General features: G+C 46.2%; 2 protein-coding genes across 12 annotated transcripts in view; both read left to right on the top strand.

The window, feature by feature from the left end:
- LOC141107831 (uncharacterized) overlaps positions 1-7,124 on the top strand; it is a 29,547-nt gene extending 22,423 nt beyond the window's left edge. For 7 of the 8 annotated variants that reach the window (XM_073598834.1, XM_073598839.1, XM_073598838.1 and 4 more), the window contains 2 exons: positions 1,095-1,217; positions 5,806-7,124. In XM_073598834.1, coding sequence (XP_073454935.1) covers positions 1,095-1,217; positions 5,806-6,539 — 857 coding nt within the window. In that variant the 3' untranslated portion in view covers positions 6,540-7,124. The remainder of the gene's footprint in view (positions 1-1,094; positions 1,218-5,805) is intronic. The other variant, XM_073598833.1, reaches the window with a different exon arrangement.
- Positions 7,125-18,235: 11,111 nt separating this feature from the next.
- LOC141107830 (uncharacterized) overlaps positions 18,236-22,558 on the top strand; it is a 28,801-nt gene continuing 24,478 nt past the window's right edge. Inside the window, exon 1 of one of the 4 annotated variants that reach the window (XM_073598829.1) lies at positions 18,236-18,443. The gene's annotated coding sequence lies outside the window, so the exon portion shown is untranslated. Of the gene's footprint in view, positions 18,485-22,100; positions 22,540-22,558 lie in introns of those variants that run through there. The other 3 variants (XM_073598831.1, XM_073598828.1, XM_073598830.1) reach the window with 3 other exon arrangements.

Here is a 22,558-nt window from a genome sequence, read left to right as displayed (position 1 = left end):
TTCTGTTATCAGCATGATAACTCCTGACAAGCTCTCTGATACAGGAGATAAAAGCAGTTAGAAATTTGTGTCGGGGAGGGAACTTGGAGATGGATAAGCAGAGAGCTGGTCTATTTATGGTACAGCTCTGCAAGTTTCTTCATTCCTCTGCCTATGTGGAGGGGGGCTTTCCTCCAATCGGTTTACACACAGTGTATGCCCAGACTCCTGTCCCACTGCTGAAACAGGAAGAAAAATTTCTAACACAATGTGCATTTTCTAAAGAATGTAGAAAGCTGAAGACAGCAGATATACATGTAAAACTTATATAGGTAGATTTGTTTAATCTCTGTGTATCATCTGAGACTCTTCACTTCACTGGGTGTATATGAGGGTTTACATCCACTTTAAGTTATGTGGGCATCTTTAAATCTGTCACTTCTGACTTTGGCATAAGGGAAAGGCTACTGACAGAGCAGAACGTTCATGGAGAACAGCAAATGCCTATGCTGCTATTCTCTACTACACCTAGAAGACTGAGGACTTACTGTGAGTGTAGGTTGTCATGAGATCCTCCATCACCAAAACACCCCATAGTTTACTATGTAATGGTGCAGAGAGGGGGGATGACATCATGCCAGCACTGCTCTCTGCATCATTGAGGACCACCCAGCCTGGAGTAGAGGTGAAGAGGACCATAAGCCATCACATGACCAGCCTGAAGACTTTGGAAAAGAATTGGTGGGCAGGAGCCAAGAGGTCAGATTTGGGCTTTTAAGCAAATCTGTCCCTTTTTACCATTCATGGAAAAGTGACAGGTTCTCCTAAAAACCCATCCTAAGCACTGATGCACATCTTCCCTGTGCTCCTCCATGGTCATCTATTGGTGTCCTCAGTCAAACCCCTGTATGCACATTAGGGGGTACATTTGTATGACTGCAGAAGGAATACTGGATTTGAGTTGGATCAGGGACTGAAGAACGCTCTATAAAATGTTATTTGCATAGGATATCCCTTTTACAGACAGTCTGATTAACCCTTAATAGAATTGTTTTAGTACATAGAGAAAAAAATCTTTCTTCACATATTTAATGCACTTTTTCTTGTCCCTCCAGAATCTCCCCAGTTCGTTCCTTCTCCTGATCAGGAACATGTTTATATTACCGATCACATCAAGGAGGAGGCAGAGGAGAGCCAAGATTTGTATATGTCTGTATCTGAGGACCCAGTCAGTCCAGGTCAGCACATTGTTCACCTTTTTGTTAAAAGGCATGTCCAGGGATTTATTTATTTTTATATAATTTTTGCATTGCTCAGTATTGCATTTGATGTAATTGTTATGGGGCATTTATGCTATGGTTTTAATCATTTTAATGGCATCCCAATGCACTAAGTCAGCACAGAGCACTTGGAAACCATCTGTACGATATAGTGCCATGTCCATTATAGATGTGATGTGGTGTGTTGGCAGCCCATTAAAATTGGTAAAGTAATGTATTGAAAAAGTCTAAATTGGCCCTTATGTCTGCCTCTTACAATAATAGCAGTACTTTTACCTGTTGATAGAAAAAAGAGTAGTGGCGTCGCCCAAGTGTCGTATTAATGTACAGGCTTTATTATCACAGGGTTAAATATTGGGGTGCAACTAATGATTATTTTCATATTCGATTAGTTGGTCGATTTATTGTTTTGATTAATCGGTTAATAACCTTAAAAAAAAAGTGTGGTGTATAATTTAGTTAATATGTAAAGTTTTCAAAAAAAAAAAAAACAATTTATTTTTAAATATCTCTATGGAGTGGTAAATATAAACAACCAACTACATGGTCAGGGAGCAAAATATTGAATCCACTCTGAGAATAACAGACAGAAGAGATATACTGTATATACACTATTAGAGGAGATATACTGTATACACTATTAGAAGGGAAATACAGTTTTTTGGCCAATTTGTTGGGCAGATTTAAAAATACAAATTGCTGCAAAAACGCATTACATGCTTTTCTGCAGCTTCTCCATTGAAGTATATTGAACCAAAAAAAACACTGTTTTGCGTTAAAAAAAAAAAAAAAAAAGTCCTTGACCCTTTCCAAATACGCAGCGGCTGAAAAAAAGCATAGATGTGAACGTGTCCCATAGAAAACCATGTTAAATGAACTGTAGTGTGTTTCTGCAAAAAGCACCAAAAAACACAAAGAAGTGAACCGGGTCTAAGACGTTTAGTAACATAATGGGGTTAAAAAAACCCTTTATAATACAAAAAAAGCAAATAATCGCTACTGTAAGGGGTTAATTTTTTTACTGTAGAACTGTGAAAGTAATATTTACAGTAGCGATTATTTGCCCTTTTTGTACTATAAAGTACTAATTTTATTTTAACCCCATTATGTTACTGGCCGATTAATCGATTATGAAAATAGTAATTGATTAATTTCATAATCGATTAGTTGTCGATTAATCGATTAGTTGTTTCAGCCCTAGTTAAATACACTCACAAGACATAATTGATAAAAGTGCTCATCAATGGTTCTCAGCCCTGGGGGGTCCCGCCATCCTGGAGGCTCCCCAGGTGTCATCCACTCTGCTGGAAGGAGATGGTAGGAGACACGGAGGTCCCTGTAGGTCCAGGAAGTTTCACGCATGACCAGCGTAGAATGCACAGGCAGAAGTGACATCAGTGGAAGGGATGCAAGTCCCTACAGGGACCTCCGCGCCCCCTACCATCTCCTTCCAGTAGTGTGGATGACACCAGCGGAGCCTGCAGGACCCCTCAGGGCTGAGTACCATTGATAAACACTTTATCAATTATGTCTTGTAAGTGTTTTTAACCCTGTGATAATAAAGTCTGTACATTAATACTACACTTAGGTGGCGCCTTCCCCTCTCTCTCTTCTCTTCCATTTTTCAGAGTTGGACACACTCTTAGGATGGCTGCCACCACTAGCTATTTAAGACCAATGGACTTATAGACTGAGCCTGTCTCTCTTTTTTTTTTAATTGATTGTTTTAGAGACTCGTTCTAATTTGGGCATATGCCCTCGGTGCACTGGATCTATCCTTTTTGTATTGTACGTGTCTTTTACCTGTTGATCCTGCCACTATTTTCATTTTTACTATTATTACTCCCTGGAGAGAGTTGACAGTGCTGCAAGATTGTTGCTCAGTTTCCAGAAGTGTTGTCACCCTCTCCCTGCAGCATAGACACTCCGGTGTTGTCCCCCCTGTAGGAAGCGTGGATAATGCCTACCCTGGGGGAGCGCTTAAATCTCCTCCCAGTCTTCTTTTGTCTGCCTGGAAATGGATGGAAGAAGTGAGATGCGGTGACAGTCATCAGTCCATGCCCACAGCTCCCATAGAACAGAGGAAGATTGGAGGCTGAGTGGTCATGCAACCACTAAGTAAAGAAGGCCATTTTCTTGCTCCTAGCAAGTTTGAATTCCATTGAAGCCTCTGGCTCATTTCTGGCATCTGTAAGAGACCAAGAATGGAGCCGTGTGTTCGGACAAAACATCTCCAGTGAAGGAATATTGCAAAAAGTTTCAGTGCAGAACAGGCAGCGCTCACAGGAAATTACAAGCCAAGTAGATTTCTGGCAGGATGAACAGGAATTTTCTTGCACTTAATGGACAGATATGATGAACTTTTATATAAAAATTGTATTTTTAACAGACCAAAATGGAGAAAATAGGAGCATACTCACTTGACTTATGTCAATGCAATATATGGATAGCACACAATAGAATACATGCATTTAAAATAATATAAAAGTCAATTTTTTGTAAAATAACAAACATATCAATACTGGTTTTGCCACAGAGCAACCCCAATCTTCCTCTTCTCAGGTCCCAAGCCGGCGCTTCTGGCCCCTCCCTCCTGCCAGTTGCCCCCAGAGCAAGCAGCTTGCAATGGGGGCACTCAAGCAGGCTCACTCCTGAGCCGTGGCTCTGCATGTGCATTCACACACACAGCCCCATCTCAGCCCTGCCCCCCCTTCTCCTCATTGGCTCACTGGGTGTCTTAGCCAATGAGGAAGGAGAGTCCCCAGAGATCCGAGGCACTTGTGCACATAGTTGGGGGGAAGATCCAGGCTCAGGTAAGTATTGGAGGGGGGGGCTGCTACACATAGAAAGTTTTTTTTTTTTTTTTTACCTTCTTGTATAGAATGAAACCTTCAGCCTCTACAAACACTTTGAAGGCGAAGTAAAGCCAAAGCTTTTTTTGGCCCTAAGTCTCCTATGGGTCACAGTAGTGCAGTCCGTTTTGCAATCTTGTGACCTGTATTCAGCTGACAACGGGCTGAAGCCCACTGTCAGCTGACACAACTTTACAGTCAGGATCCACCAAGATGCCTGGACCGGCAGCTGGCTCAGCCTCTTAGCAAGCCGCCAAGAGCCTGAGACAGCCGTTCCTGCCCCCTCCACAGCCTGAGAGATCAGTTATCTTGGATTGCTCAGTTCTCAGCCTTAGAGGCAGCGGGGGACAGATGCAGCCTTGGATTTTTTTTTTAAGAACCCCATACTTCTTTTAAGCAAAACTGTTATGAAAAATTTTTTTTTTTTTTTTTTTTTTTTGGGCAGAAGAGTCTTTAGTTTTGCGCTAACGTGCCTTGTCTGGTCAGGACAAAGTGTCATCTTTACTTTGATCCCTCACCATGCCCTAGCATATATTTCTTTGCTTAGCTTCCCTAACTATGTGTACAGCATCAGGAGCCAAAGCAAATACTCAGTACTTCTGGCTTTCTATGGCTAAGCCCAATACCGAAATAAGTCCGAGGGAGGAGATCACTTGGGTGATGTGACTGCTTTGAAATAAATATTTAGGTGGAGGATATCTGAACATGGTGAATATATCTTTTTGAAGTATTTTCTTTGGTGAGGATGGACCTGTACAGAGCCAGCACCCAGAGGTGGAGAGTAGTAAGGGATGATGTGTATTCTTCAGAATATGGAGGAACATGTAGCCAGTATATGTTGTTACATGGGGAGCCCAAAGGTCTGTGTAAGCCCCAGTTCAGGCGACTCAAATAACTTAATTTTGCTCCAATGAAACTAAGAATATCTATGGAGGTAAGCATTATACTGAACTTTGCCTTGCATGGGTAAGACACAGGTTTGCTTTAAGGCCTTGCTAGAGGAGGCAGAAATTGGTGCCAATGAAGTCTCTGAGAGAGAAGAGCAGTTGGCTTGTGGTTTAAACCATTCGTGCCCACATAAAATATAAAGTGGTTGTAAACCTCAGACATGAAATACGAACAAAGCATATCCCTCTATAGTGTGTACTTGCCTCAGTTAAGAGCGCAAAGAGTCATTTCTGTCCACTGCTTCATTCCTCCACTATCAGCATGAGTCACTTCTGACAAGTTTTCCTGACACCAAGAGAAAAAAAGGTGACGGGAGGAAACTCCAGTAGATTGACAGCCTCAACTCTGTTCCTGTGTGATTGGAAGGTATGCCCCTTCCCTCCAATCAGCTCTTGGAGCTCTCCTTACTGTGCTCTGAAGTGTGTAATTTCAGCTCCCCACCCCCTTATCTGACATCTCAAACAAGCTTTATAATTTTAGCACTTTGACTGTAGAAAAGAGTGTAGATAAACATGTACAACTTGTGTAGGAGGATTTGTTTAATCTCCGTGTATCACCCGAGGCCATTCACTTCACTGGGTATACAGTATGTAAGGGTTTACAACCATTTTAAATAACAATTTTCTGAGGTTGATCTTTAACAAATATAACTGAATGGTATTCCAAAGCCTGTATGTAATAAATGTTACACTGGAGATCTTCATCTGTCACTGTGTTTTTTTTTTTTTGTTTTTTTGTTTTTCTAGCAGAATGCACGTTCAAAGACGAAGAGTATTTACCACCAAAAACTAACAAGAAAAGGTCCAGGACACACAAGTCAAGATTGGGAAAGACCTCTTTTTCCTGCAAAGTGTGTGGGAAAGTATTAGGAAGTAAGTGGACCCTTGATAAACACCTACTGATACATACTGGACAGCGGCCATTTCCATGCAATGAGTGCGAAAAAAGTTTCTCATGTAAGAACCACCTGGACGCTCACAAGAGAAGTCATACTGGAGAGCGACCCTTTCCCTGTAACCAGTGTGACCGGAGGTTCTTCAATCAACAGCACCTCGTCCTCCATCAGGTAGTCCACACTGGTGAAAAGCCATACTCCTGTCCAGTGTGTGGGAAAGGCTTCACTCGGCAATCCAGCGTGGTCAAGCACTCCGGCATGCATGCAGAACAGAAGCCATTCGTGTGCAACGAGTGCGGAAAGAGTTACTGCCAATACGCCAGCCTGGTTGTCCACCAGCGGCAGCACTCAGGGGAGAAACCATTTGTCTGCAAGTACTGTGAGAAAGCTTTTCCATGTAAAGACACCATGTTGAAGCATCAAAGGGCTCACACGGGGGAAAAGCCCTTTGCATGTCCTCAGTGTAATAAACGTTTCATTGATAAATCCAGCATGACTAAGCATAAGCGTAAAGTACATGCCAAGGAGCCTAAACCGGCCAACTGGCTAGGGATGGAATCCGATCAAATTTTAGTGACTGTGTGATCACCTTTCAAAAAACAAAATATTAAATCGCCAGCAGATATGCTACTTAACATGCTTATTGTATCCCTGCATTTTTACAGGAAAGTATGCGCACAACTGATATTTGAGTTCATGGTAGACTGGGATGGGGTAAGGAGGTGGTTGTACATAACTGCAGTATCTTCCTACACTTTGCCGTCATGGCCACAAGGTAGGTGGTTCTAACAGGTGAAGTCCCAACATTTGTGGCTAGTGTCAGGGGTTGTTACTGAGCTTCTGCCTGACATTCCTATTGGCCAATTACTATGATTAGTAGCCATGTTAGACAATAGGACTGTGCAGGATGTAGGAAGGAGCTGGATTTAGCCCTATTGGAAAGTCCCATAACTTTGCCTCTCGGAACCCCCAGAGGTTCAGCCATGATGGAAAGATTTAGAAAGCTACTAAAAGTGTGTGCAGTTCATACCTGCAGAAGTTTGTCCCTTTTCCCCTCAGTGATAGACTCTTTAAAGCATAGATTCTTATCGGGGACTCTTGTGTTGGTTAGTACAGATTCACTTTAATGCAATAAAAATAATTTTAATAAAAACAGCATAAATCCTGAAATCTGTATTATTTAAAGGGGTGATCTTTGCTGGCCTCCTTTTAAAGAGGCCCTGTTACTGGTATTTGTTGTGTGTGTGTTTTTTATTTTATTTTTATTTTTGGATAAAGTGGAGAGGGATTAGAAACGCTGGTAGATTTTATTGCTGTCTGTGGCCTTATTAGGGAGATTCACCCTCATTATATGTCCTGTTTACCATTATCATTAAAAGTGAAAGTAAAAAAATCCCAAATATTGGGGTGTCCCCAGAAAAGTAATAGGAGGAGAAATCCTCAAATGGGGAGACTCTTTCTAGTTACCTGGGGGTCACCAAGGGATTCCCTTAATTTTCAAGGATTTCTTCTCACTTCCTGTTTGGCTATGGGGCAGGAACTGAAGAGAAATCTCTCCAATGGGTATAGCTGTGTAAAACATTACAAATAAGTGTATATACTGTTTAAAATCCAGTAATACACTGTCTCACCCTGCTCTGCACATGCTCAGTAGCGCTCCATTCTTAGGCACTGCCGAGTGTGTTTTTTTTTGTCCTTTTTTTTTTACACAAATAGAGCTTTCTTTTAGTGGTATTTAATCACCGCTGGGTTCTTTATTTTTTGCGCTATAAAAGAAAAAAGACCGAAAATTCTGTAAAAAAAAAAAATGCATTTTTCTTCGTTTCTGTTATAAAATTTTGCAAATTAGTAATTTTTTCTTCATATATTTTGGCCAAAATTTATACCGCTACATATCTTTGGTAAAAATAACCCAAATCGGTGTATATTATTTGGTCTTTGTGAAAGTTATAGAGTCCACAAGCTATGGTGCCAATCTCTGAAAATTGATCACACCTGAAGTACTGACGGCCTATCTCATTTCTTGAGACCCTGACATGCCAGAAAAGTACAAATACCCCCCAAATGACCCCTTTTTGGAAAGAAGACATTCCAAGGTATTTAGAAAGATGCATGGTGAGTTTTTTGAAGTTGTAATTTTTTCCCACAATTCTTTGCAAAATCAAGATTTTTTTTTTTTTCACAAAATTGTCATATTAGCAGGTTATTTCTCACACACAGCATATGCATACCACAAATTACACCCCAAAACACATTCTGCTATTACTCCCGAGTATGGCGATACCACATGTGTGAGACTTTTACACAGCGTGGCCACATACAGAGGCCCAACATGCACGGAGCACCTTCAGGCGTTCTGGAGCACCCAGGCCAATTCTGAAATTTCTCTCTCTCCTACATGTAAAAATCATAATTTATTTGCTAGAAAATTACATAGAACCCCAAAACATTATATATGTTTTTTTAGCAAAGACCCTAGAGCAGTGGTCATCAACCCTGTCCTCAGGGCCCACTAACAGGCCAGGTTTACAAGATAACTGAAATACATCATAGGTGATATCATTTGCTGCTCAGTGATTGCAGTATTCTAGTCTGCATTCCCCCTAGGTAATACATAAAACCTGGCCTGTTAGTGAGCCCTGAGGACAGGGTTGATGGCCACTGCCCTACAGAATACAATGGCGGTCGTTGCAACTTTTTGTCTTGCACGGTATTTGCGCAGCAATTTTTCAAACGCGTTTTAAAAAAAAAAAAAGTTTTGTGCTTTAAAAAAAAAAAAAAACAGTAAAGTTATCCCAATATTTTTGCATAATGTGAAAGATGAAGTTATGCTGAGTAAATAGATACTAACATGTCACCCTTCAAAATTGCACACCCTCGTGGAATGGCGCCAAACTTCGCTACTTAAAAATCCCCATAGGAGACGCTTTAAAATTTTTTACTGGTTGCATGTTTTGAGTTACAGAGGAGGTCTAGGGCCACAATTATTGCTCTCGCTCTACCGATCGCAGCGATACCTCACATGTGTGGTTTGAACACCATTTTCATATGTGGGCGGGACTTACGTATGCGTTCGCTTCTGCATGCGAGCACACGGAGAAAAAAAATTTTTTTTTTTTTGTTGTTCATTTTACTTTATTTATTTTAGTTTGATGCTTTTTTCCCAAAAAAAAATTTTTTGATCACTTTTATTCCTATTACAAGGAATGTAAACATCCCTTGTAATAGAAATATGGCATGACAGGTCCTCTTTACAGTGAGATATGGGGTCAAAAAGACCCCACATCTCACCTCTAGGCTGGGAAGCCTGAAATAAAAAAAAAATAAAAAAACGATCCTGGCTTCGATCGTAGCGGTGAGTCGGTAGAAGCACTTGAGGGCGGCGGGAGGGGGGGACGTCCCCTCTCGCCTCCCGTAAGAACGATCAAGCAGTGGAACAGCCGCTATGATTGTTCTCATGGTGTAGGAATTCGCCGGCTGAAAAAGCTGATATCTGAATGATGCCTGTAGCTGCACCCATTATTCAGATATCCCCGCACAAAGTCAAGGACGTCGTATGACGGCCGGCGGGCGGGAAGTGGTTAAAACACATTTTTTTAACACAAAGTTGTCCATTTATACAATATTTCTAACACATAGCATGTATATACCAAAAATAGATTCTCCTACTCCTCCTGAGTACGGTGATATCACATGTGTGAGACTTCCACAGCCTGGCCACATACAGAGGCCGAGTATGGCTGAGCATGGCAAAGTATGGCTGGGTATCACCGAGTATTGCAGGGTATGGCGGGGCATTGCAGAGTATTGCGGGGCATTGCAGAGTATTGCGGGGCATTGCAGAGTATTGCGGGGCATTGCAGAGTATTGCGGGGCATTGCAGAGTATTGCGGGGCATTGCAGAGTATTGCGGGGCATTGCAGAGTATTGTACAGGAAATTGCAGAGTATTGCACAGGGAATTGCAGGGTACTGCAGAGTAGTGCTGGGTATTGCTGAGCAAGGGTGGATGGCTGAGCATGGATGGATGGCTGAGCATGGATGGATGGATGGATGTGACTGCACATGTCACTGAGCAGCGGTGTGGGCACTACACATCCAGCCCACAGCACTGCTCCCATCCGATCCCTCCGGATGGAACCGGAGTCATGACATGATGCCGGTTTGTTTACATGTGATCGCTCCGTCATTTGCGGCCAATTACCGTGATCCGTGATGCGCCGGGTCCTCTGGACCCGGGGGGTCACGGATGTTCCCGTGTGCGTGCGGGAGCTGTTTTCTGGAATCACGTCATATGACAGGATCCCAGAGTTATCCAACCGCCCTGCAGCCGTCATTTGGCTATGGCCGGTTGGCAACGGGTTAATATTTATGCCACCAAAATTAGGGTCCTTTCACACGGACGGTCTGCCCGGCGGACTCCGCTTTGCTCAGCGGGGGATCGGTCTGCTGATCCCCACTGAGCAGGCGGATGACAGGTCGTCTCCAGTTAGTGTGCTGAGATGGGCCGCTCAGAGCCCCGCTCTCCCCTATGGGAGATCTCTTGAAAACGGTCCGCCTGTCCATTTTCATCCGATCCCATCCAATTCGCCAGATGGATGGAAAAAAGGGTCTCCATCTGTCTGGATTTCATGGACAGGATCAGATGGATATCGGCGGGTGTAAGCGGACATGTCACCGCTGACATCCGCCGCGTATCCGATCAGGTCTGCCTGAAAAACTGACAGGCGGACCTAATCGGAAAGCCCGTCTGAAAGGGGCATTAGTTTGTGCTCTAAATTGCCTCCAGCATTGTTCCTGTTTCTTCTTGCTGGAAGCAGCCATTTTGCTGAAGCCCAGAGCCCCTGAACAGCAGTAAATCATAAAGCGAACTTAAACCCATTGATTTAATGGTTTCAAAAAACAGTTTCATTCCTGGAACGCTGGGATTGCTAACTGTCACATTTACTTGTGTCCTCGACCAAACTGTCAAATGGCTGGTGTCATAACTGAGCGCATGTGAGGCACCATGGCAGTTACAGATCAAACAGAAGCAGCTTTGTTGGCTGTAAAGCATAGGAGGGTTTAATTGCACTTAAGGGCCAGTTTACACCACATGCAGTCCAGCGCGTTTTTTTTCTGCATCAGAAAGGCATGGATAGTAGGTTTCACACCAGTGCTTGTAGTTCCAGTGCATTCCAGTTCCAGAAAAAAAAAGTAGAGCATGCTGCTTTTTATTCTGCACTGAACTGTACTGGAACACACTGGAATGCACCAAAAACGCACATGTCCCCATTTAAGGGGAAGAAAGAAAGGAGGAAAAAATGCACTGGAAAGTATCAAACACAGCGGTCTTCAGCAGCGGATGCTCTGTGCAGGAGACAGCGGACAACAGTTAGGAAGTGATGTTAACCCATAGACTTACTAAGGGGATTCCGTTGTCGGCTACCTCTCATGCACATGCCTACACAGAGAAGCCGCGCTAACCGCGCAGTGTGGGACCGGACCAGATTGGCTGCAGAAAGGGTATGTATAGTGATTTTTGCTTTACAGGTTTAGATTAGTCTTACAATTTCTCTGCCAATAGATTTAGGCCTACACATTTTTTAGTGCGTTTTCAGTTTTGCAGAAACACATTGCAGTCCATTTAACATGGTTTCCTATGGATGTAGTTCACATATGTGCATTTTATGGAAAGGGCCAGAGTTTTTTTCTGTTTTTTGGTTCCTCAGACTTCAATGGATGAAAAACGCAAAATGCACCTGGAATATGCAAACTGCAACCTGCATTGGTGTGAACCCGGCCTTAGCGTTAGTTTTTGGTTGAACTTCTACTTTTTTTTTTTGCTGGTTCTGATAGAAAGATGTCAGATCACACAGTGCATCACAGTTTGTTGTGTATGGGGCTGCATAGATGCAGACTCGTCAGGGTGCCCATACTGACCCGTGTACATAGCCAAGAGCATCTACAATGGGCTTGTGAGTATCCAAACTGGACCATGGAGCAATGGAAGAAGGTGGCCTGGTCTGATGAATTCAAGAATGGTTTGAAGTACATGCGTTTGAGATGTTGACATGTTCTTCAAATTCTCCAGCTCTCAATCCAATTGAGTATCTGTGGGATGTGCTGTAAAAATAAGGCCAATCCATGAAGGCCTTGTCTCACAGTTTACAGGATTTTAGCCACTTGATATCCGTGCTATAGCCGAATGACGGCTACAGCGCGGACCTGAATTCCCGGGAGGCCGTCATATGATGGCCTCCCCTGTGCAGATCCAAGTAAGGGGCCAGTCCCGGCCCCTTACCATGTGATCAGCTGTCAGCCAATGACAGCTGATCACATGTTCAAAAGAAAAGCTCTGTGATCGTTTTTTTTTTTCTCCTCGCGCTGACAGCGCGAGGAGAAAAAAAAGCCGATCACCGGCTCACCAGCAAGGGACATCGGTCCCGGAGAGGAGGAGGCAATAATGCCTCAATTGTGCCAACAGTACCCCCTGCCAGTGCCACCTGACATTGCCACATCACAGTGCCCACCAGTGCCACGTATCAATGCCTACAAGTGCCACCTAACAATGCCCACCAGTGGTGCCAATCAGTGCCACCTAGCAGTGTTGCAGATCAATGTACCAGATCAGTGCCCATCATTGCCACCAATCAGTGCCCATCACTGCCACCTATCAATGCCCATTTGTGCCGCCTCATCAGCGTACATCAATGAAGGAGAAAAATTTTTAAAAATTCGGTCTTTTTAAATTTTTTTTTTAACAAAAAATAAAAACCCCAGAGGTGATCAAATACCACCAAAAGAAAGCTCTATTTGTGGGGAAAAAAATGATAAAAATGTCATTTGGGTACAGTGTTGTATGACCGAGCAATTGTCATTTAAAGTGCGTCAGTGCAGAAAGCTGAAAATCGGTCTGGATAGGAGGGAGGTTTAAGTGCCCAGTAAGCAAGTGGTTAAAGAATCTGCTACTGTGGGTTGGTGTCAGATACCCCAGCATACCTTCCCAGGTCTAGTGGAGTCCATGCCTTAACGGGTTATGGTGGGTGATCATAATGTTATGGCTAATATATAAAACATAGTACAATACACAGGTTAATATACAGTATTGGGTTTATTTACTAAAGCTGGAGAGTACAAAATCAGTCTCGCTTCTGCATAGAAACAGATCAGCTTCCAGGTTTTATTGCCAAACCTTAATTAAACTTCACAGGAAAGAGTTAACAGTGGACAGTGCAGTCTCCATGGAGTCTTTTAGCTTGGAGGAGGGAGGAGGAGCAGTGGAGTGCTTTTCCCTCCTGGGCTATGGGGCTGTGTGTTTCTATTGGTGCACACAGTGTAGAGAAACACAATCCTAGTCCCTGCATGCAAGGGTGGCTCCATAGGATGCTGCAAGTGAAGAGGAGCCACCCTAAAACTGGAAACCTGGGGCAGCGGTCAAGGATTACAAGATAAAAAGCCAATAAAGTACTGCTGCGAGTACTAAGAAAACTGCAGTTTTAAAATCACTTAGGCCTGGGTTCACATATGTGCGGCCGCGGTTCCCGGCATGGGATCTGGTGAGTCCCTGCTCACCGGTTCTGGTGCGAATCAGGTCCGAATTTTTGCCTGAATTCACACCTGAACCGGACCCAAAGAGGCACAGGACCCTTTTGGGATGTGGACTGCGGCCGCCCCGGACCTGTGTGAACCGGCTCTATTGCGAGTCGGGCACACTCTATAGGTCGACCGATATATCAGCCGATATTTGGCTTTTTTTACTTAATCGGCATTAGCGGATTGTGCTGATAAAAAAAGCTGATTATAACTTCAGCGGGACTTGCAAATGACTTCTGTAATAGAAGTCAATTGCAAGTTGTCTGAAGGTTTCTTCTCTCCTCCTCTGGGCAGCCTGCCAAGTCTGATAAGAAGATACATTTGTATCTCTTCGGGTTCTTTTATCAATAGACTGAACTCCGTGTGTAGAATTTCTCAGTTTAACCATTTAAAGACTAAATCTTTTTTGACATTTGTTGCTTACAAGTAAAAATTCTGTATTTTCTGCTAGAAAATCACTTGGAACCCCCAAACATTATATATATATTTTTTTTTTTGCAGAGACCCTAGGGAATAAAATAGCAGTTGTTGCAATATTTTATGTCACACGGTATTTACGCAGCGGTCTTTCAAACGCAATTTTTTAAAATAAAATACACTAATTAAAAAAAAAAAAAAAATAAGCAGTAAAGTTAGCCCATTTTTTTTCGTCCAAAAGTTTTGGTTACCTGTTTTTGTGTATTTAATATTTAAGATATAGTTATTTTTTTTTAATCTAAATTATACATACAAGTGAACTGATTGGAGGTTTGTTTTGTTCAATAAATGTTTAAATGTAAAAAATTTTCTGTATCACTTATTACTTAAGGTTGCTCTCACACTGGAGTGGGCATGCGTTGACGGTAAAACGCTGTTAGTTGTAGCGGCGCTTTACCGTCATTTTAGCGGCGCTATTCGGCTGCTAGCGGGGCGCTTATAACCCAGCTAGCGGCCGAGGAAGGAGTTAAATGCGCCTCTGAAGTGCTGCTGCCGAAACGCTTTGCAGCCGCTTCGGCAGCGGTGCGCATTCATTTCAATGGGCAGGAGTGGTGGAGGAGTGGTATACACCGCTCCAAAGACATCCTGCCAGCGCATCGCCTCAGTGTGAAAGCACTCGGGATATCACACTGAGACTGTAGGGAAGCCGTTTTACAGGTACTTTACAGGGGCTATTTTTAGCCCAAAAGCGCCTGAAAAACGCCCCAGTGTGAAAGGGGTCTAACTGTTAGATTTTATGAGATGAAGGGGGAAAAATAATAAAAAAAAAAAAAAATCGGCCTAATATATCGGCCCCAAAAAATCGGCATCACATATCGGCCATCGGCCACCGCGATTTCTAAATATCGGCATCGGCCAGAGAAAAACCCATATCGGTCGACCTCTACACTCACATGTCATGCGAATTGGATGCTGGGAAAACCGCATCGAAATTGCACATATGTTAACCCAGCCTTAAACAGTTGTCATGTTTGTTTACTTTATTAAAGGGGTTGTAAAAGTATTTTTTTTTTTTTTTTTAAATAACAAACATGTTATACTTACCTTCACTGTGCAGCTCGTTTTGCACAGAGTGGCCCCGAACCTGGTCTTCTGGGGTCCCTCGGCGGCTGTTTCAGCTCCTCCCCGCAAGGACTCAACACCTTAATGCGAGCTCCCTCGCATGGTGGTTAGTTCTTGCGGGCGCGCTCCCGTGATACAGCTGGCGGCTATAGCCGCTCACTGTATCACTCGGCACCGCCCCCCCGCGTCATTGGACGTGATTGACAGCAGCGCGAGCCAATGGCTATGCTGCTTTCAATCCATCCACTGTAGCCAATCAGCGGCCAGGCTGAGCGGCGAAAAGGATGTCAGGAGCGAGCGCGGGACTTTCGCGGGGTCAGGTAAGTAAAACGGGGGGGCTGGGGGCAGCGGTATTGTCAGAAGTTTTTTCACCTTAATGCATTAAGGTGAAAAAAACATTTACCTTTACAACCCCTTTAATACCTATTTTCACCCTTTCTTCATTCATTGTTGTATCTCAGTGCTGCTGACCCCTTGCAGCCTCTTTGCTGATACTTCCTGCCGCCTGACTACATGGCATTTCTTAGGGTGAGCTTCCTTATGGTGACAACAGTGGACCATGCTTGTTTAATGTGTACAAATGGGAGACGGGGACAAAGAGATATCACCCTATAACAAGAAGTGCCTGAACAAATATAAACATATCAGGATCACCAGGGATTAGTAATGAAAGCTGCAGATTTACAAATATTGAAAATCACTTTTAAAGTGACATTCACATGTTAGAGCTTATATGAGATTTTATTGACTTGGTTTACTGTAGTAGGAAATATATTACAAAAAAAAATTATATATATATATATATATATATATATATATATATATATATATATATATATTACGCTAATATATATATATATATATATATGGTATTAAAAAAAAATCACCCCCTTAAAATCCCATTTTGTTGCTTTGCAGCCTGTAATGAATACACACACAGTTTTTGTTTTATCCAGCTATATTTACTCACTGCAATACATCTGCAGTAGTGGAGTCCAAGCCACACCCCCCACCGCTGAAATGGTGTCATTGTCCTGTAAATTGGCCCTCTGGTGTCACATGTCTAGACATAATACTTCATGGGGGTCCCCGCTGCAGAGAATTCCCCTCACTTCCTGTCCTGACAGGAAATAGATATCTCCTTAATGGGGGAACAAATCAGTCTCTGACCATCTCCTGTATTATGTCTGCAGCCCCTGACCTTCTCCCATCTTATATCTGCAGTCTCTGACCTTCTCCTGTAGTATGTATGCAGTCTCTGACCATCTCTTGTCTCATGTCTGCACTGTCTCTGACCATCGCTTATATCATGTCTGCAGTCTCTGACCCTCTCTTGTATCATGTCCGCAGTCTCTGACCCTCTCTTGTATCATGTCCGCAGTCTCTGACCATCCCTTGTATCATGCCTGCAGTCTCTGACCATCTCTTGTCTCATGTCTGCACTGTCTCTGACCATCGCTTATATCATGTCTGCAGTCTCTGACCCTCTCTTGTATCATGTCCGCAGTCTCTGACCCTCTCTTGTATCATGTCCGCAGTCTCTGACCCTCTCTTGTATCATGTCCGCAGTCTCTGACCCTCTCTTGTATCATGTCCGCAGTCTCTGACCATCCCTTGTATCATGCCTGCAGTCTCTGACCATCTCTTGTCTCATGTCTGCACTGTCTCTGACCATCGCTTATATCATGTCTGCAGTCTCTGACCCTCTCTTGTATCATGTCCGCAGTCTCTGACCCTCTCTTGTATCATGTCCGCAGTCTCTGACCCTCTCTTGTATCATGTCCGCAGTCTCTGACCCTCTCTTGTATCATGTCCGCAGTCTCTGACCCTCTCTTGTATCATGTCCGCAGTCTCTGACCCTCTCTTGTATCATGTCCGCAGTCTCTGACCCTCTCTTGTATCATGTCCGCAGTCTCTGACCATCGCTTATATCATGTCTGCAGTCTCTGACCATCTCTTGTATCATGTCTGCATTCTCTGAACATCTCCTGTACCATGTCCATACAGTCTTTGACCATCTCTCATATCCTGTACACACAGTCTCTGATCTCCGGCCAGGACATAGGAAGGTATCACATGGCCCCTATGGGAGGTTCATAGTAATCCAAGACCAGGAAATTCCAAAAAAAAACAACAAAACGTGCAAGATAAAGGCATAATGAGCTAGTATGCATAGCATACTAGCTCATTATGAATTACTTCCCTTAGATCAAAGCCCTCGCAGCGGTCCTCGTTCACCGCTCCGATGGCCGACATCTCTCCCGGGGGTTACTTCTGGGTGAGCTGTGATTGGCCAGAGCTGCAATGACGTCACTCCCGCTGGTAACGGCACAGTACTACTGAAGCAACAGCACGTATGTGCCATAGCTTCAGTTTGCTTAAGTGTGCATGTGCCGATGACGTCAGCATCCGCAAATACAGGGGATATCTCCTGAACCGTGCAGGTTTAGGAGATATCCAGTGTAACTACAGGTAAGACTTATTATAGGCTTGCCTGTAGTATAAAGCGGTTGTACAGGGTTTACAATTACTTTAAAGGGATGAGGTGGCAACTCTAGTTTGACAGGCGTTAAAAACGCCCCTCAAACGCCTTTGCACAAGATATAATAGACAGCACATTGTTCACACTAAGCATTAGCGTTGCTTCAAAATTGAAGCCTCCTGGTCAGGAGGCAATTAAAGCCTTTCAACGCCTCCCATTCAAGTCTATGGTAACGCTCCACAAACGCTCTGGCGGTTGCGGTGCGTTCCAATTAGTTTATTTCTGTCACTTTCCATTGTGGAGCAGTCTTAATGCTTATCAAACGCTATGAAAACACACATAGGGCATTTAGGGAGTGTTTTTAACACTTGTAAAACGCCAGATTCTAAAGATCATTGCTGCCCATGCTAATGCCATACAAAACGCTGTAGAAGCATTTGGTGAGCGTCAGAAATGTAGTCAAGTGTGAACAAGCCCTAAGATAATCATCAGCAGAATGATTTCTATTGTCAGGAATGAGGACATTTCATGGAATAATGATGACAGATCCTCTTTCTATCTCCAATGTATTAATCCTGCACAGATCTCTCACCTTACATGTCACCCCCATCCCCCACTCTCCTCCTCTCCTCCATGCTCATTGGCTGCTGCACACACAAGGGGTCCCGCCCCCTAGCCTCTGGGGCTGACGGGAGTTGTAGTCCCAGGATCTCCTCCCTGCAAAGCCAAGCTATCCCAGCATGCCCTGCAATCCATTCGGCGACAAACATCCAATCAGAGCTGGGACTCGGCATTGAGCTGTCTGGACTTGTAGCCAGTAAGAGATTTCTGCTTTATAAGCACTACAAGTCCCACAATGCCTTTGGGGGAGCTGAAGAGGTGAGCCAATGAGAGGTGAGAGTCAGCAGCCCCGCCCACTCACATGGTAGAAGCAGGTAAGATCTTTGTTGAGGTAAAAGTTGTGTGTTTGGTGTGTATAGAATCATCCATGTGTGCTGGGGGTGGGGGAGATCCATTTCTATGGAGAGGAGAAGAGATTTCTTCCTGGATCCCCCTTTATCACATCATAGGATGGATGGATGGGGGGGATAGGAAGTGTTACTTTGTGTAGACTTTTCTCATCTCCTATCAGTGGAGGACACAGCCCCTCCCCCACCCCTCTCCTCCCCCTAAATACTGACTCCTCCATTCCCCCCATTTCTATCACCTCTCATGCAGCTCCTATCACTGTCCATAGGAGGCGCCGTGTCCTCCCTGATCCTGTACACTGGGGGGGTCCGTCCCATCCAGGACACAGTCTGGAGGTGTTTGTATGGATCTCCTCTCCCAGTACAAAGATATACTGGGGGGGTCACCCTCCTCCATCTCCACTCATCACCTCTGGGGGGGGGGGGGTCATCCTCCTCCATCTCCACTCATCACCTCTGGGGGGGGGGGGGGTCATCCTCCTCCATCTCCACTCATCACCTCTGAGGGGGGGGTCACCCTCCTCCATCTCCACTCATCACCTCTGGGGGGGTCATCCTCCTCCATCTCCTCTCATCACCTCTGGGGGGGGTCATCCTCCTCCATCTCCACTCATCACCTCTGGGGGGTCACCCTCCTCCATCTCCACTCATCATCTCTGGGGGGGGTCACCCTCCTCCATCTCCACTCATCACCTCTGGGGGGGTCACCCTCCTCCATCTCCACTCATCACCTCTGGGGGGGGTCACCCTCCTCCATCTCCACTCATCACCTCTGGGGGGGGGGTCACCCTCCTCCATCTCCACTCATCACCTCTGGGGGGGGTCACCCTCCTCCATCTCCACTCATCACCTCTGGGGGGGGTCACCCTCCTCCATCTCCACTCATCACCTCTGGGGGGGGTCACCCTCCTCCATCTCCACTCATCACCTCTGGGGGGGGTCACCCTCCTCCATCTCCACTCATCACCTCTGGGGGGGGTCACCCTCCTCCACTCATCACCTCTGGGGGGGGGTCACCCTCCTCCACTCATCACCTCTGGGGGGGGGTCACCCTCCTCCATCTCCACTCATCACCTCTGGGGGGGGGGGTCACCCTCCTCCATCTCCACTCATCACCTCTGGGGGGGGGTCATCCTCCTCCATCTCCACTCATCACCTCTGGGGGGGGGGGTCACCCTCCTCCATCTCCACTCATCACCTCTGGGGGGGGTCACCCTCCTCCATCTCCACTCATCACCTCTGGGGGGGGTCACCCTCCTCCATCTCCACTCATCACCTCTGGGGGGGGTCACCCTCCTCCATCTCCACTCATCACCTCTGGGGGGGGGGTCACCCTCCTCCATCTCCACTCATCACCTCTGGGGGGGTCACCCTCCTCCATCTCCACTCATCACCTCTGGGGGGGGGTCACCCTCCTCCATCTCCACTCATCACCTCTGGGGGGGGGGGTCACCCTCCTCCATCTCCACTCATCACCTCTGGGGGGGGGGGTCATCCTCCTCCATCTCCACTCATCACCTCTGGGGGGTCATCCTCCTCCATCTCCACTCATCACCTCTGGGGGGGGTCATCCTCCTCCATCTCCACTCATCACCTCTGGGGGGGGTCACCCTCCTCCATCTCCACTCATCACCTCTGGGGGGGGGGTCACCCTCCTCCATCTCCACTCATCACCTCTGGGGGGGGGTCACCCTCCTCCATCTCCACTCATCACCTCTGGGGGGTCATCCTCCTCTATCTCCACTCATCACCTCTGGGGGGGTCACCCTCCTCCATCTCCACTCATCACCTCTGGGGGGGTCACCCTCCTCCATCTCCACTCATCACCTCTGGGGGGGGGTCACCCTCCTCCATCTCCACTCATCACCTCTGGGGGGGGGGTCACCCTCCTCCATCTCCACTCATCACCTCTGGGGGGGGGGGTCATCCTCCTCCATCTCCACTCATCACCTCTGGGGGGTCATCCTCCTCCATCTCCACTCATCACCTCTGGGGGGGGTCACCCTCCTCCATCTCCACTCATCACCTCTGGGGGGGGGGTCACCCTCCTCCATCTCCACTCATCACCTCTGGGGGGGGGTCACCCTCCTCCATCTCCACTCATCACCTCTGGGGGGTCATCCTCCTCTATCTCCACTCATCACCTCTGGGGGGGTCACCCTCCTCCATCTCCACTCATCACCTCTGGGGGGGGGTCACCCTCCTCCATCTCCACTCATCACCTCTGGGGGGGGGTCACCCTCCTCCATCTCCACTCATCACCTCTGGGGGGGGGTCACCCTCCTCCATCTCCACTCATCACCTCTGGGGGGGGGTCACCCTCCTCCATCTCCACTCATCACCTCTGGGGGGGGGTCACCCTCCTCCATCTCCACTCATCACCTCTGGGGGGGGGTCACCCTCCTCCATCTCCACTCATCACCTCTGGGGGGGGGTCACCCTCCTCCATCTCCACTCATCACCTCTGGGGGGTCATCCTCCTCTATCTCCACTCATCACCTCTGGGGGGGTCACCCTCCTCCATCTCCACTCATCACCTCTGGGGGGGGGTCACCCTCCTCCATCTCCACTCATCACCTCTGGGGGGGGGTCACCCTCCTCCATCTCCACTCATCACCTCTGGGGGGGGTCACCCTCCTCCATCTCCACTCATCACCTCTGGGGGGGGGTCACCCTCCTCCATCTCCACTCATCACCTCTGGGGGGGGGTCACCCTCCTCCATCTCCACTCATCACCTCTGGGGGGGGGGTCACCCTCCTCCATCTCCACTCATCACCTCTGGGGGGGGGTTACCCTCCTCCATCTCCACTCATCACCTCTGGGGGGGGGGTCACCCTCCTCCATCTCCACTCATCACCTCTGGGGGGGGGTCACCCTCCTCCATCTCCACTCATCACCTCTGGGGGGGGGGGGTGGAGATGGAGATTTATCAGGGTAGGAATGATAATGTAAAATGTATAAATAATATCAAACCAGAAGTGTAACCCTTTGGTTGCCAGTGATGTATCCCTGGAGTAGTGGCTGCCTCTCCTCCTCTATATCCAGGAATGATGGAGACATGTTGTGGCCATCAAAGGGTTAAAATGAGCTCAGATCTGCAGAAGCTTCTTATCAGAGTTCAGGGCCTTTTCACACTGGTGGATTCCCTTCCTATCAGCTGGGGGTCTGTGATTGGAGGATGATCGGTATGATAACGGACCGCACTCTGCTCTGAGTGGCCGGGTGTAAGCAGACTCTTCTGTCTGGTTATTTCTGGCTACATCAGATCTGGTCAAAAAGCAGCCAAGGATGCAGTCCTCTTCTGTCATTTTATTGGACACGGTGGTAGGTAGGTAGGTAGGTAGGTAGGTGGGTGGGTGTAAAGTTACTCCATGTATACCTGTCTGTCCATAGGGATGTCTGGACCTTCTGATCAGAAGGGGGGGGGGGGACTGATGACAATTCCCGTCTGACATTCTCTGCTACAGATAAAGATTTGGGTGCCCCTCCCATCTCATGGTGACAGATGATAATTATCACTTCCTCTCCTATTCCAGCACACAGGCTACACTCACTATAGGCTCTTAGTTCCGGTATTCATTAACCTAGCAGTGTGTTTGGTCTGTGAGATGACCGTGGAGGACGCTCACACCGAGAACAAACTCCACGCATTTCAACAGTTGTCCACATTAAAGCGATAGTAAAGTCTTTTTTGGCACTTGTACCTACAGGTAGTCCTATAGTAAGGCCTATAATAAGTCTTACCTGTAGGTACTGTGAATATCTCCTAAACTTGCACTATTTAGTCGATATTCGGAGTGCATGCAGCTGATGACATCACTGGCACTTGTACTCTGAAGGATCCGGTTTACAGTGCTGGACCTTCAGAGCCCGTACCGGACACATTGGCTCCTGCGCGGGAGTGACATCATTGTGGCTCCAGCCAATTGCATAGTCCGAGCTCGCAAACCCGGAAGACAGACGGAGAACACATCAGCCGTCTCAGCAGGGACTTCACAGCCCTCGAGGGCTTTGTTCCAAGGTGAGTATTTCATAATGTG

The sequence above is a fragment of the Aquarana catesbeiana genome, linkage group LG09 (assembly GCF_042186555.1).
Source record: "Aquarana catesbeiana isolate 2022-GZ linkage group LG09, ASM4218655v1, whole genome shotgun sequence".
Taxonomy (NCBI): domain Eukaryota; kingdom Metazoa; phylum Chordata; class Amphibia; order Anura; family Ranidae; genus Aquarana; species Aquarana catesbeiana.
Note: the sequence above shows the minus strand (reverse complement) of the source record. Positions and strands in the feature narration are given on the sequence as shown.